The sequence below is a fragment of the Hemibagrus wyckioides genome, linkage group LG09, assembly GCF_019097595.1.
Source record: "Hemibagrus wyckioides isolate EC202008001 linkage group LG09, SWU_Hwy_1.0, whole genome shotgun sequence".
Lineage (NCBI taxonomy): Eukaryota > Metazoa > Chordata > Actinopteri > Siluriformes > Bagridae > Hemibagrus > Hemibagrus wyckioides.
Window position 1 is genome coordinate 3,598,360 of NC_080718.1, and position 13,617 is coordinate 3,611,976.

A 13,617-nucleotide genomic window follows, 5' to 3' on the forward strand; every position below is an offset into this window, starting at 1 on the left:
TGACACTTCGCTCACCGCGGGCAACCCTGTGACTTCTCGTTAAGACCCAGCCTCTTTGTCCGTTCTGTCTATCAGCTATTGGGCTTCTAGTGTTTCAGGCAGCTCGGTGACGAGAAGGCTGCCATTCACGGCATGCTTCGCACTGACAGAAAGCGTCGAGTGACGTTTGCTTTGTTTTTACGGCACAATGAGGCTCTATTGTGTGGTCCGGAGCTTGGCTAGTGAACAGGCCGACGACCCACTAATTAACAATCACACATTTGTCTTCATTATTTTGTCTCACTGCCTAAATTTCTGGAAAGTTCCTCTTTGGAATTATGGCACTAGGGGGTGCCACGATTATGAAACGGCCTTAGCTGGTGCCTATGAACCGTCATCCCATCCAAGGTGTATTTCTGCCTCACACCCGGTATTCCTGGGATAGACACCGGATCCAGAACAACTCGACTGGATTAATGCATTTACCACAAATTAAAAGTTATCAGTATAATGCTAAATATAGGGTCTTCATTTGTCATTTGTTAGTTTTACAGAATTAATGACCTCACAATTATTAGTTATTGAGTCCCTGATGAATCAAAACCTAGATTTGGAAGAGGGTGTACTTTCTTGACTGTCTCCCATGACTGTACTTGTTTATTATTGGCTTATCAGATGAACTGTCAATGAAAAGCACCGTCACAGCACTGGGTTTAATGTGAATTAAAATCGAAAGTAAGCAGAGTTTACTGGCTGGTTCGTGTAAGCAGATATGACAGTTAGGTATTTTGTGCCTCTGTGTGCCTGAAGGTGTAGGTGTATTGAGTCAAAACGTAATCCTGCACATTGAATTGACTCCTCTTGCTTGCATGAGCGTAGTTAGGGAGGATTAAGTCTCTGTAATAGATCTCTGAGATCATTGATACATGGTGTCATTAGCAGGATTCATTTTGGGGAAGAATGGGTAAGTGCTTGGACCCCTAAAACATTCAACAGCTTGAACTCTTCTGGGAAGGCTTTCCACAAAGTTTAGGAGTGTGTTTATGGGAATTTTTGACCATTCCACTAGAAGCGCATTTGTGAGGTCAGGCACTGATGTTGGACGGGAAGGCCTGGCTCTCAGTCTCCACTCTAATTCATCCCAAAGGTGTTCTATGGGGTTGAGGTCAGGACTCTGTGCAGGCCAGTCAAGTTCCTTCACACCAAACTCACTCATCCATGTCTTTATGGACCTTGCTTTGAGCACTTAATGTTTGGAACAGGAAGGGATCATCCCCAAACTGTTCCCGCAAAGTTGGGAGCATGGAATTGTCCAAAATGTTTTGGTATTCCGAAGCATTAAGTGTTCCTTTCACTGGGACTAAAGGGCCCGACCCCTGAAAAACAACACCTGAATTCAGTGATTTGGAGGGGTGTCCCAAAACGTTTGGCAATATAGTGTATGTCTAATGGATGAAAGTTTGCCCATTATATTTTACCAAATGTTACAGTTCCTCTCTACTTCCTGTAGTGTAATCCTCCACTGATGGTGCACGATCTTTTCCGTGACATCAGAGATGGGCGGGTTCTCATGGCCTTGCTGGAGGAGCTGTCAGGATGCAGGCTGGTAAGAATCTTCCGGAATAACTGTTTTATCTAATATATATCTATTTACATATCTCTTCATCCACAGAGATAATACTTAAAGATATATGCTGAAATGGTTAATTAAAATAGACAATTAGCCTCCATCAGCAAATGCATACAGCTTTTCTGAAAATATGACTGTTTTCATTCTGTTTTTTTTCAGCTGCATGAATTCAAACCGTCCGCACATCGCATTTTCAGGCTTAATAACATAGCCAGGGTATTGGCATTCCTGGAGGAAAGAAATGTAAGTATTGAGTAAGATCAGCTCAGGAAAAATGTAGCATTTCCAAAAGCATGTTGTTAAAAACACCTTGACACGATTATATCTGATGAGTCACTTATCTGTTCCAGGTAAAGCTGGTCAGCATTGATGCGGCAGACATCGCTGATGGCAATTCGTCCATTGTGCTCGGGCTTATCTGGAATATCATCCTGTTTTTCCAGGTAAAGCTATCATAAACTTGTTGCTTTTTGCTTATCTGGCGCTGACTGACAGATTGTGTTTGTTCCTTCCTAAAATAAAAATAATAAAGGCAAAAGATTATGCTTAAATCTAAATCCGCCCACTCTCATGCTTTAAATTAATTTAATTTCCGTAATTTTGCTTCATTTCAGTTATACTTGGGATAGTTTATACTAAATTTAAAATATGTTTGTCTTTTCCCCCAGATAAAAGAGCTTACAGGAAACATAAGGAACCAATTCCCGTCCACTTCCAGCCTGTCGTCCATCCCAACCAGCTCGGACTCGGACATGTCACAGTCCAGCACACCGTCAGATGAGAAGAAGCCTTCAATCGTTGCCAGGGATCATGGAAAAGCCATAAAGACACTCTTGCACTGGGTCCAGAGACGTACTAGGAAGTAAGTGTTTCTGGATGTGACGAGGCCTTTTTGAGGAGCAGCTTCATGTATTCCAAAGCTCATTACTTACCATCATGTTTGTTATAGATATGGCGTGGCGGTCCAGGATTTTGGCAAGAGCTGGACAAGTGGTCTGGCCTTTCTTGCAGTCATCAAGTCCATTGACCCCAGTCTGGTGGACATGAGGAGAGCTCTGCTCAGGTCGCCCAGAGAAAACATTGAAGAGGCCTTCAGGACGGCACATTACAGCCTGGGAATCCCACGACTTTTGGAGCCTGAAGGTAATCTAAATGATTTGTTGTGATTTTGATTTAACACTTGTGCAAGGCTTCCATTGGAAAGCGCCTGCAACAGTAAAAACAATTGGGTCAGCAACAAACGGCGTAGTAAAGCGTAACTTATCTCCTTAGACATAACCCTGAATCGTCCTGACGAACAGTCCATAATGACCTACGTGTCCCAGTTTCTGGAGCACTTTCCAGGAATCGAGGAGGTAAGAGCCTGTGAATGTTATCTATCAGATTATTAATAATAAGTGTTTTACAAGTGATTTAAGAGTTTAAGATGTGATGTATGTGTTTTAAATCATGTTTAAATGTGTTTAAGATTTTGTGATTTTGTACTATCCGATTGCTGTTTCATGAAGGACGAGCCTTCGGATATCCTGGAGAGGAATAAGGTCAGTGCGCGGATGACAGAGCCGCCAGTTAAGAATGGAGTTCAGAGGAAGAGAGAAAAGTCAAGTGTAGTGAAGAAGGACTGGGTTCAGCCTCCACCCAAGATCTTTATCTCCTCAGTGGTGAAAGATCAAGAACAAAAACGTTCCCCTGTCCCACTCCAAACAGTAGATGACCGACCCTGGGACAGCGAGGACTCCTCAGTGGGTTCAAGCCCAAGCACTACAGAAAATCGTCCTCTAAGTCGCCCCCTGGGCCTGAACAAGGATGCCTCCTCTCCTTTGAGCTCCCCTCAGCCATCTCTCAACGACTCAGCTATGGATTTTCCAGAATCGTGGGCTGAGACGCCTAGCGAGCTTCCACAGTCATGCAGCAATGACTCTCTGAGAGATTCCACCTCAGCAGGAGATCTGACCTCACTCGGATCTCCACTTGAATCAGAGAGGGGCCTGCAAGATCAGGTAGATTCAGAGTTGTTTACTGATGAGGGAAACTTCTCGCTCAGCTTAGAGGCTAGATCCGCATTGCTCTCTGAGGAGGAGGATGCTTATAGGTACATTTTAGATCTAAAGGAGGAAGAATCTGCCAGTGACTTGCCCAATGAGGATATCATGAAAAACTCAAATGCCAAGGAACCCTGTCTCGAGGTGAATCCAGATAAACCCATATCGTCTGATCCTTCTTATGGGGATAGTGACTCTGGGTACTACCCAGATCAGAAGGATATCTCCATTACTCAACCCGATGATGTCCCAGAGAGTTTGCAGTCCCCTGACTCTAACAAACCCATTGCTGTTGTTGAAAATGAACCAGAGAACCTAGTTGAAAATCGCGAAGAAAGTCTTGAGCCTTTAATCACTGAACCTGTACAGAAGATCCCTACGGAATCAGATCAAACAAACATGTTTGAGGATGACCTAGAGTGGCCTGTCGTTCAGTACGAGAGGATTTCCATTTCAGGGAGTGAAGAGGACCTTGAAGGGCTTGGCACAGAGTTGCGTGAAGAACCTCTTGATGAGGCATTGGGGGGAATCCAGATGGCAGGTGTCTTGAGCGGCAGGATGGAGGATGGTGCCGAAGAGGAAAGTCAAGGTTTCGGAAAGACCGTATATATAGATCAGGTGCAAGAACCAGAGCGGGACAGTGCAGAGGCAGAAAATAAATCAGATCAGATCGCTACTGAGTATGAGCTTTCTCAGATCCCAACACACAGCAGCCAGCCTGGGGCAACAGATACTGAGGCAGAGATCCAAGAAAAAGAGGAACAGAAGTCTGGCAATGAGGATTCAAGCAAAACTGAAGAGCAAACAATGAAAGATTTGCATGAATCCTGCCAAGAGCTGACTGACAGCCTGGTGGAGACAAACTTTCCTGAGGTTGAAGAAGAGAACTCAAAAACCAGTCCTTTGAAGCAGTCCAAGCAAATGGGAGAAAACGATGCCGGTGATGAAGAAACAAATCAAGGTGACTTGAGTATTGTTCAAGAGGACATGGTCACTAACAGCAAGTTGGAGGATGACCTGAATGTACCCCAAAGTCTTCCTAATCCTGAGGTCATGCCTGAAAATGGGACCACTGACGAGCACGAAGAGGACATGAAAGAAGACGATGCCTCATCCAGTCAGCAAAATACATCAGTATCTACGACCTCTCCGAGTAATGCCCTTGTATCTGATGTCCCCCCACCTGAGGCCTTGGACGAGCCAAATCCCGGTGCCCCATCCTGTGAAGATGATGAGCAATCCTTCATCCCGCCGTCACCCAGCACAGTAGAACAGCCATATGATGACGAGAACAAAGCACAGGCCGCTTGGGAGGAGAGCAAGATTGCGGATACGGAGCGTTTGGAGAGGTACCGTGCGGAGCTCCGGCTGTCGCTCAGCGTGACTCCGCTGCAGCCTGCACCCTCGCAACCTGCGCTTACTGACTCTGACAGTGCGCAGGAAAAGGTGATTACCGTACGTAATTAGGGTCATATAATGAGGACAGACAGGATGTTGTGAATACACAGTGGATTATCAGGAAATTGTAGAACCGATAATGACCTTATCTCATGTTTATGGAAGGCTATAACTTCGCCGGATACGTTTCACTTCGTTTACTCGGTTTTAAGCTACTCGCGTAGTATCTCTGGACCTAGGAGGATGTTTGAAGTTTTCTCAGCCTGGAGGAGATTATATCACTCACTGCATGGCTCGCGCTTTTCTAACACACACACGCACACACACATACACACTCACACTGATCAATTATTAAATAGCTGAGCTGAGAAGATGAAGATATTTCTAGTAGAACCTTTTTTCCTTCAGTAAATGAACCAGGTCTTGGATGGTTTTCCCTATTGGTAACAGAATCTCGCTGCAGTTATGAAATTATCCTTTTTATTTAGATCCTACACCAATGCTTTTCAGAAAAATTATGAAGTACAGTAGAGTTTAAAAGTCCACTTTTTGTAACAAAAAAATCATTTTGTTTTCCAGCTGAACATTTCTTGCTACGAGATTTGCTAGCTTCTCATTGGTCAGTTCTGTTAATTTGTTATCGTTTCTATGGTAACAAGACATACACGGGACTTGTATACAGATTACGAACTGTATAAAATTGTTGATACGGTCAGGAGATGTTTATTTAGAGTCTTTGGGAGGAGTTTTAGTTTTAGTTTCTGGGTAAAATGAACAAGCTGATTTTTTTTTTTTTTTTTTTTTGCTTAAGTACATTTATTAAAGAATGAGAAGTACTTTTTATGTTTAATTATTAGAGATTTATTTTCTATTCTTAATGGACTGTAACAAGATGATTATTTTCCTACTACAGCATGCCCTACTGATGTTTTATTGCTTCATTTTTGATTCTGGTACCTCTCAATTTATCCATGCTGGCACTAAAAATAAGCTTTTACATTCTCTGAATTACACAAGCGATGGATTTATAGAGGACCGAAATGAGATGACTCGAATGAAGCTAGAATTCATTACAAAAAAATATCATGTTTAAGCTCTTATTTGTTGGTTTTCTTTAAAAATCTCATTCAAATTTGCATACACTCTTAATGCGATCTCTCATTAAAAATCTCTCCTGTGAGATCCTTATTTAATCATTTAGGAAGAACATTGTTTTTTGGACTGATTCAGCAGCTCTTGGTAGTGAACTTGGACTTTTAAACCCTATTGTGGAGTGATTTGGTTTAATAATCAGGCGGTTTTGCAGGTAAACTAAGTTGTTTGTACAGCACCTTGCCATCCTAAAGCCTTGTCTTTATGGTGTACTCTGTGTTTTGTATGTATATGGATGTTATAATAATCTCTGGGTTTGAACTCCGTGCAGGTTGATTATGGGGTTGTAGAGTCTCCGGGACAGAGTCCGTTTGGACTTTGGGTTCCACACCCAGGAGAATGGGGCCTGGTGGAGACGGACCTGGATGCTGAGCTCGAGCGCAGGAACAGGGAGGAACGGGAGAACCGAGAGGAACAGAAGAACCAAGAGGAACGGCAGCTCAGGGAGGAACAGGAGAACCGAGAGGAACAGAAGAACCGAGAGGAACGGCAGCTCAGGGAGGAACGGGAGAACCGAGAGGGACGGGAGATCAGGGAGGAACGGGAAAACCGTGAGGGACTGGAGAACAGACTCTCTGCCGGAGAAAACACAGACACACTGAGGTACTGTGCTATTATTAAAGCCGTTAGAGCTGAGTGAGAAAACTGCTCCCTCCCTCCTTCTTCCTCTGAAGAACATAACCTCACATGAATGCCCCGAAAAACTAACTCCAAATGACCTTAAATGTACTTAATCATGTTCGGTTCTGGACCAGCAGATTTCCTTTTTAGATAAACAACCCAAAAGTCTTCCTGATTGCCTTGCTTCTCTCAGCTCTGACATGCTGATAAAATAGACCTTTTGTTCCATTAAACTGTGATTCACTAGTTTGATGAATGGAATGTTCACAAGCTCATGAGGAAAGGTGTGTTATTGTTATTTTTTTTTGGATGGTTCCAACAGGAAAGTAGCTGCCAGCGAACGAAGCACTGGAGATGAAAACCAGCCACCGGCAGTTTTGAGAGTACCAGAAGTGGCAGACGTGAAAGAAGTACAGGTTTGCCCTGTAATAAATCAAAAGAAGATATAAACAGCCCTGGTCTTCAGGATGTAGCACTTTTTGTGACTGTTGTAGCCAAAAATGCTTGATTTTTGCAGCTGATTCATTTCTTAATTTGCTGTGTGACTTGAAAATGTGCTTCTTGGTGCATTGGTGAAACGCCTACCAATGAAGACACATATATGTAATGACTTTGTTATAGCTGTACCCGTGTACGACATGACATCACACGACACATCTTGGCCCAAATTAAACCTGTAGAGAGAGAGAGAGAGAGAGAGAGATACACTACAGTCAATAATTTTATTCCTATAACGTTCTAGTTATTTATAAAGACCTGGAAAAATGGCAGCTTGAATCGGAAATCGAATCCAATCCCAAGTTTCTGAGTGCTTTATAGGAGTCCAAAAGGAGCTATCTATGGGTTCTTTCACTTCTTTTCACATCCATCAGTGTGTTCTCCTTCTCTGTGTGCTTATGTAGGTAATTGAGGACACAGCACTCGCACTCTAGTTTGTGCCAAGATGGCCTCGGTCTGCTTCCAAACGAACTCTAGCATGATTGGACTGCAGTGAGAAAACGATTCGACTCTGAATCGACCCGACTGCATGACATGATCCATACATTTAGCCTATAAGTAATTTATTGCTTGGAATTCAGAATACATTTTTGCAAATCTTGAGCAGTAGTTCTGCAGCTCTGTCCTTTGGTTCATATCTAGCAGCTCTGTTTGGTTCACTTCCTGCAGTCGAGTCGATTCAGAGTCAACTAGGAATCGAGTTCCTTTAGAAGTGGACTGCGTCGCAGTCACTTTCGGACCGGTTGTTTTGGTCCACACCCGATTCTGATTGATGTGTTTTCACTTGCTTAAAGAACCACACCAAGACAGTAGACACACAAGGGTTCGATTCAAGTAGATAATATGTGAAAGTACCCCAACTATTCCTATAGCTTTCGCTATACCTCTTGAATAAAAAGAATAAAAATAGCGATCCTTTTTATAACTAACCATCAATAATAAAACGATTTATTCGTCACTGAACGCATCTGTACACATCCCTGATGTTTTTATCCTATTGTAAAGCACTCTCTTATCTTTCAGCAACCCAGAGAAAACGGAGAAACCCCCGCTGCCATGGCGACGAATCATGCAGACGAAAGGTACAGAACTTACACCGTGTGTTTCTCCTTTCTCGCTAGATGTATGCAGAAATCTGAACGCCGAACCCTAAACCATTACTCCACCCAGCACAGTCAAAATCCATGCAAAATAGTTCCCGCAGTGAGCAGCTGTTTCAGACAGCTGAGTGGAGCTCGAGGCGTTTCTCTAAATCCTCCTGAGTGAACAAGTCTGTTCCTGTTACAGGTTTTACACCAATTACACTCTGATCATTCCATTACAATGGCATGTTTATTTGCCAATATGACTCTGATGGGTGTGAAAGAGATTATAACTCACGATCCTTTAGAGCTTTCTCGAATTTCTTAAGCATAATAATGTAGATGATAAAAAGAAGAGGATAGGCTTTTAAACGAGTCTCTTACGAAGACTGATAAACAAAGAAGGCACACCCCCTTACATGAGCACAGAGAACACGCCTCCTTCACTGTGACTGAGAGGCCACGCCTCCTTGACTATAATTGAGAGGCCGCACCCTTTCTTCACTGTGAAATACAAAGGCCACGCCTTCTTCACGCTAACCAACACACAGATAGGCCATGCCTCCTTCACTGTGACTGACATACAGATATGCCACGCCTCCTTCTCTGTAACTGAGAGGCCACACCTGTTCTTCACTGTGAAATAGAGGCCACACCCTTTTTTCCACTTTGAAATACAGAGGCCACGCCTTCTTCACACTAACTAACATACAGATAGGCCATGCCTCCTTCACTGTGCCCGACATACAGAAAGGCCACTCCTCCTTTACTCTAATCAACATACAGATAGGCCATGCCTCCTTCACTGTGCCCGACATACAGAAAGGCCACTCCTCCTTTACTCTAATCAACATACAGATAGGCCATGCCTCCTTCACTGTAACTGATATAACAAGAGGCAACGTCTCCTTAACTGAGACTGGTAGACACACAAGCCACGCCTTCTCCACTGAGCTTTACAAACATAAATGCCACACTTTCTTTATTGAGAGTCATGTACAATGGCCATACTGATGAGCAGTGAGGCCACACCTCCTTCATAGAAACTAATAAGCAGTGAGGCCACACCTCCTTCACAGAAACTGATAAGCAGTGAGGCCACACCTCCTTCACAGAAACTGATAAGCAGTGAGGCCACACCTCCTTCACAGAAACTGATAAGCAGTGAGGCCACACCTCCTTTACAGAAACTAATGAGCACTGAGGCCACACCTTCAGAGACTGATAAGCATTGAGGCCAGACCTCTTTCACAGAGACTGATAAGCACTGAGGCCACACCTCCTTTACAAAGTCCCAACTTTTGTGTGTTAACGTGTGTAATGGTTGTTGTATTTGAATTTGCAGGTGTGTGATGTGTAATAAGAAGGTGTGCAGTCCTGCACGTCCAAGTCCACAGCGTGCAAATCAGCCGGCGCTCTCAGAAATCGACTTCCTGCTGCTCATGTGGCTCCTCCTCTACTGCCTGTTCGTCCTGCCTCACATGGACATACGGACGATTTCCCGCTTCCTGCTCAACCTGGACGAATGAAAACACGGGATCAGATGAACTAGCGCAGGATTCTGCTCGCTTTCTTCCACAGCTCGCGTACCCCGATCGGACATCCTGGAAGAAACTGACAGCACGTTGCCATATTTGTACATTTTAAATCCTCATGACTAATCGAAGGGTGTGTTTACCGTTGAGGGTTTTGGTTTTTTTCCGGCATCGGCCGACAGGTTGCCAGGTTTACAGCTGTCCTTTAGCCTACACACTGCATCTTCTGGACACGAATGCTTTAATAAGTCTATACTTTAACAAGAAGATTAATATTATGGATAATAATCATTTTTTGCAGTTTTGGCCTTTGGTATGGTGATGCTTATGCCGTTTGACATTTTGATTGTGCACTTATTTTTATTTTTTTTTAGATTAAGCTCGTAAATAAATTGCCATCGCCAGTAAGGAGTTATACAACAACTGCGTTCAGACTGTATTCTGTTTTTTTTTTTCCCTAGATATCAAGTCTTGCCCTTTAAAAGATCTTAAAGGTCCCTAATTTTTATTAATAAAATGCCATCATTTTATATTTTATTTTATTTTAACTTTTTTTTTTTTTTTTTTTTTCTAAATTTACATTATCCATTTTTTAAGCCTAGAATTTTTTGGTTTAACCTCCACGATTTCATAAAATCGTCATGATTTTATTGATTGATATTATTTTTGCTAATAAGTTGTAAAAAATAAATAAATAAATAAATAAAAAGTCGTATGTATAGAAAGCAAGTCTTTTAAAGGCAAACCCACCCTGAGCAAAGTCCATATTAATATTTATAATATTTATGAGCAACAATACAAACGTCGGCGCCGTCAGAGATTTATCGTCTTATCTGTGACGTCAGAGCGAGTAACAAAATAATAGAAATTTCAATATAAACACTGAATACACGTCAGGGGTGGAGTTTTCCTTTAAAACATATCGTATGATATGACGAGATGAAAAATATGTACGAGTTCAGATTGTATTTAACACCGATAATTCTAATATCTTTTTATCATCGACACGTGCCTAAATGCTGGGGAGGATTTCTATTTCTATATTTAAAATAAGAATATCCCGAGTGGTCCTCTTGAAAGCAGCCGAAATCAATTTCAATTACAAAATGCACTTTTTGTTTTTTTTGTTAACGAAATCCACTGCGTTTAAACCAAGCTTCAGAGGTGTCCAGTTGCACTTTTCCGGAGCGCCAAGAAATGACCGCCAAAGATTGAGTTTTGACGCTAGAGTTCAAGGGGCCGAAGGAAGCTGGATTTCGCTATTCTTTTCATAATGAAGTATTTCTAAAGTGACAGAGCTGTCGTTCTATATTCGCGTGTATATATTTCTCAGCACATAAATCACAAAAGTCTACACTGCTCGGTTTGACCCGTTGCTGAGGGTGTTACTGAATTATTTTTTAGTGAGGTCTTGTATGTATCTGGTATTATATAAGCCATTTCGAAGGAAGTGCTTCTCTTTTTCCTCTTCCTGTTCCCCTTTCTATGTGTAGATAAGTTCTAATCCTTTCCCTCATGCTGTATGTCTGTCCACTTTGACGTAAGCTCAGAATACCATTTGCTAAGCACTGTGTGTGGCGTTTAAAAGTGAAGGCAAACTTGTTGGAAATTGTCGAAATCTTCTAATCCTGTCGAAGAAACCGTCGACCAGGCCCGCTTTCCACGATCTCTGCATGAGGATTTTGTGGTTGGCGGAAACAAGTGCGGAGTTTTGTAAAGCTATCTAAGTAAATCGTGCTTCACTTTTGTATTGAGCATCCGTGTGCGAATAAATAACATGCCTCCTAAAAACGAGCGTTGTGTGGTTTTTTTCCTTCGTAGTACAAGCTCAAAGGATCTCCGGTGAAGTTTCTTCCTTTTTCCATGTGTTCGTGGAGGTTTCATCAGGGTTCTCGCGTTTCCTCCACCCTCTCCATAAAACAGATTGTCACTAGGAGAGAATCCGTGCACGTGATGCACAATGGACTGACTTCCCATTTCTGCCTCAAGCTCGGTTTTCCTGGCATAGACTCCGGAGCCATGACCCAAATCGGGGTCAATAAAGCATTAAAATGAATCGATCAATTTACAAGTGAGGCAGAATTCAATCCAAGCGCAGAGCTGAAGAAGGTCAAAGGCTTTCTGGCAGCGCCGGGATTTGATCTCATAACCTCTCTGTAGTGTTATTTATAATTCCATAGTTAAGACGCTATATAGTGCATTAACTCCTGTCATAGCCTATGTAGAGCATTCATATCTGGGATAATAGGATAGTGGTTAAAATCAAAATCCACCATGAAGTTATTAGTTTTTATTAATTCACTTCTGATGGAGCAAAGTCCAAGATTTTATACAGTATATATGTTTATATATTTATATTTATATACCTTTAAATTAGTTTGATTATTGGTCAGAGGACGTAATAATAATAATAATAATAATAATAATAATAATAATAATAAAACCCCCAATGTTCTGAATCTCCGTTCTAAGGAGCCACAGTGTTGAGACATGAGCTTAATTTTTTGTAAACACCACCACCAAGTGGCCAAAGAGTGAACTACAGCTTCACAGACTTTTCTTTAACGATCTTCAGCCATTTTTAAACGATTTTATAAATCGTCTGTCTGTCTGTCTAGTAAAATGGAAACATTTTTCTTTTAAAGTGTGAAAGCCTTTGTCAAAACGTTCCTGAAATGTTTTGCATCCCAATCACAAGTACAGTACTAGGATATTAAAATCTGCTTATGAAAACATAGGAAGCTGCATTAATAGATTTCATCAGCGTTCTGAAAGAATAATAATTTGTATTCAAAGATTAAACATTATCATGAAACACATGCCATTATATTTATATGTGCCTTTATTGTCTGTCTTTTACACCAATCAGCCATAACATTATCACCACCTGCTATATATATAATATATATATATAATATATTATTATAAATATATAATATAGTGTTGGTCCCCCTGACCCTTCAAGGCATGGACTCCACTAGACCCCTGAAGGTGTGCTGTGGTTCTGGCACCAAGATGTTAGCAGCAGATCCTTAAAGTTCTGCAAGTTCTCGAGTTGGGGCCTCCATGGATCGGACTTGTTCGTCCAGCACATCCCACAGATGCTCTAATGGATTGAGATCTGGGGAATTTTGAGGCCAAGTCAACACCTTAAACTGGTTGTTGCGCTCATCAAACCATTCCTGAACCCTTTTTGCTTTGTGGTACTGCGCATTATCCTGCTGAAAGAGGCCACAGCCATCAGGGAATACCGTTTCCATGAAAGAGTGTACATGGTCTACAATAATGCAATAAGTAGGTGGTAAAGTGGTGTCAAAGTAACATCCACATGGATGGCAGGACCCAAGGTTTCCCAGCAGAACACTGACCAAAGCATGACCCTGCCTCTACCAGCTCTCCTTCTTCCCATAGTGCATCTGGGTGCCATGTGTTCCCCAGGTAAGAGACGCACATGCATCCGGCCATCCACGTGGTGTAAAAGAAAAGACCAGTCCACCTTCTTTGATTGCTCTGTGGTCCAGTTCTGATGCTCATGTGCCCATTGTTGGCACTTTCGGTGGTGCACAGGGGTCATCATGGGCACCCTGACTGGTCTGCGACTATGCAAACTGTGTTGCACTGTGTATTCTGATACCTTTCTAACAGAACCAATTTGAGCAACAGTAGCTCGTCTGTTGGAT

At 42.3% G+C, this 13,617-nt stretch overlaps 1 protein-coding gene across 1 annotated transcript in view; it reads left to right on the forward strand.

The window, feature by feature from the left end:
- The window catches only part of clmna (calmin a), a 31,196-nt gene extending 19,476 nt beyond the window's left edge, over nt 1-11,720 (forward strand). The window contains exons 3-13 of the mRNA XM_058399101.1: nt 1,490-1,585; nt 1,769-1,852; nt 1,960-2,052; nt 2,278-2,471; nt 2,559-2,752; nt 2,882-2,964; nt 3,118-5,097; nt 6,473-6,804; nt 7,145-7,238; nt 8,344-8,402; nt 9,748-11,720. Coding sequence (XP_058255084.1) covers nt 1,490-1,585; nt 1,769-1,852; nt 1,960-2,052; nt 2,278-2,471; nt 2,559-2,752; nt 2,882-2,964; nt 3,118-5,097; nt 6,473-6,804; nt 7,145-7,238; nt 8,344-8,402; nt 9,748-9,931 — 3,393 coding nt within the window. The 3' untranslated portion in view covers nt 9,932-11,720. The remainder of the gene's footprint in view (nt 1-1,489; nt 1,586-1,768; nt 1,853-1,959; nt 2,053-2,277; nt 2,472-2,558; nt 2,753-2,881; nt 2,965-3,117; nt 5,098-6,472; nt 6,805-7,144; nt 7,239-8,343; nt 8,403-9,747) is intronic.
- Nucleotides 11,721-13,617: the final 1,897 nt, after the last annotated feature.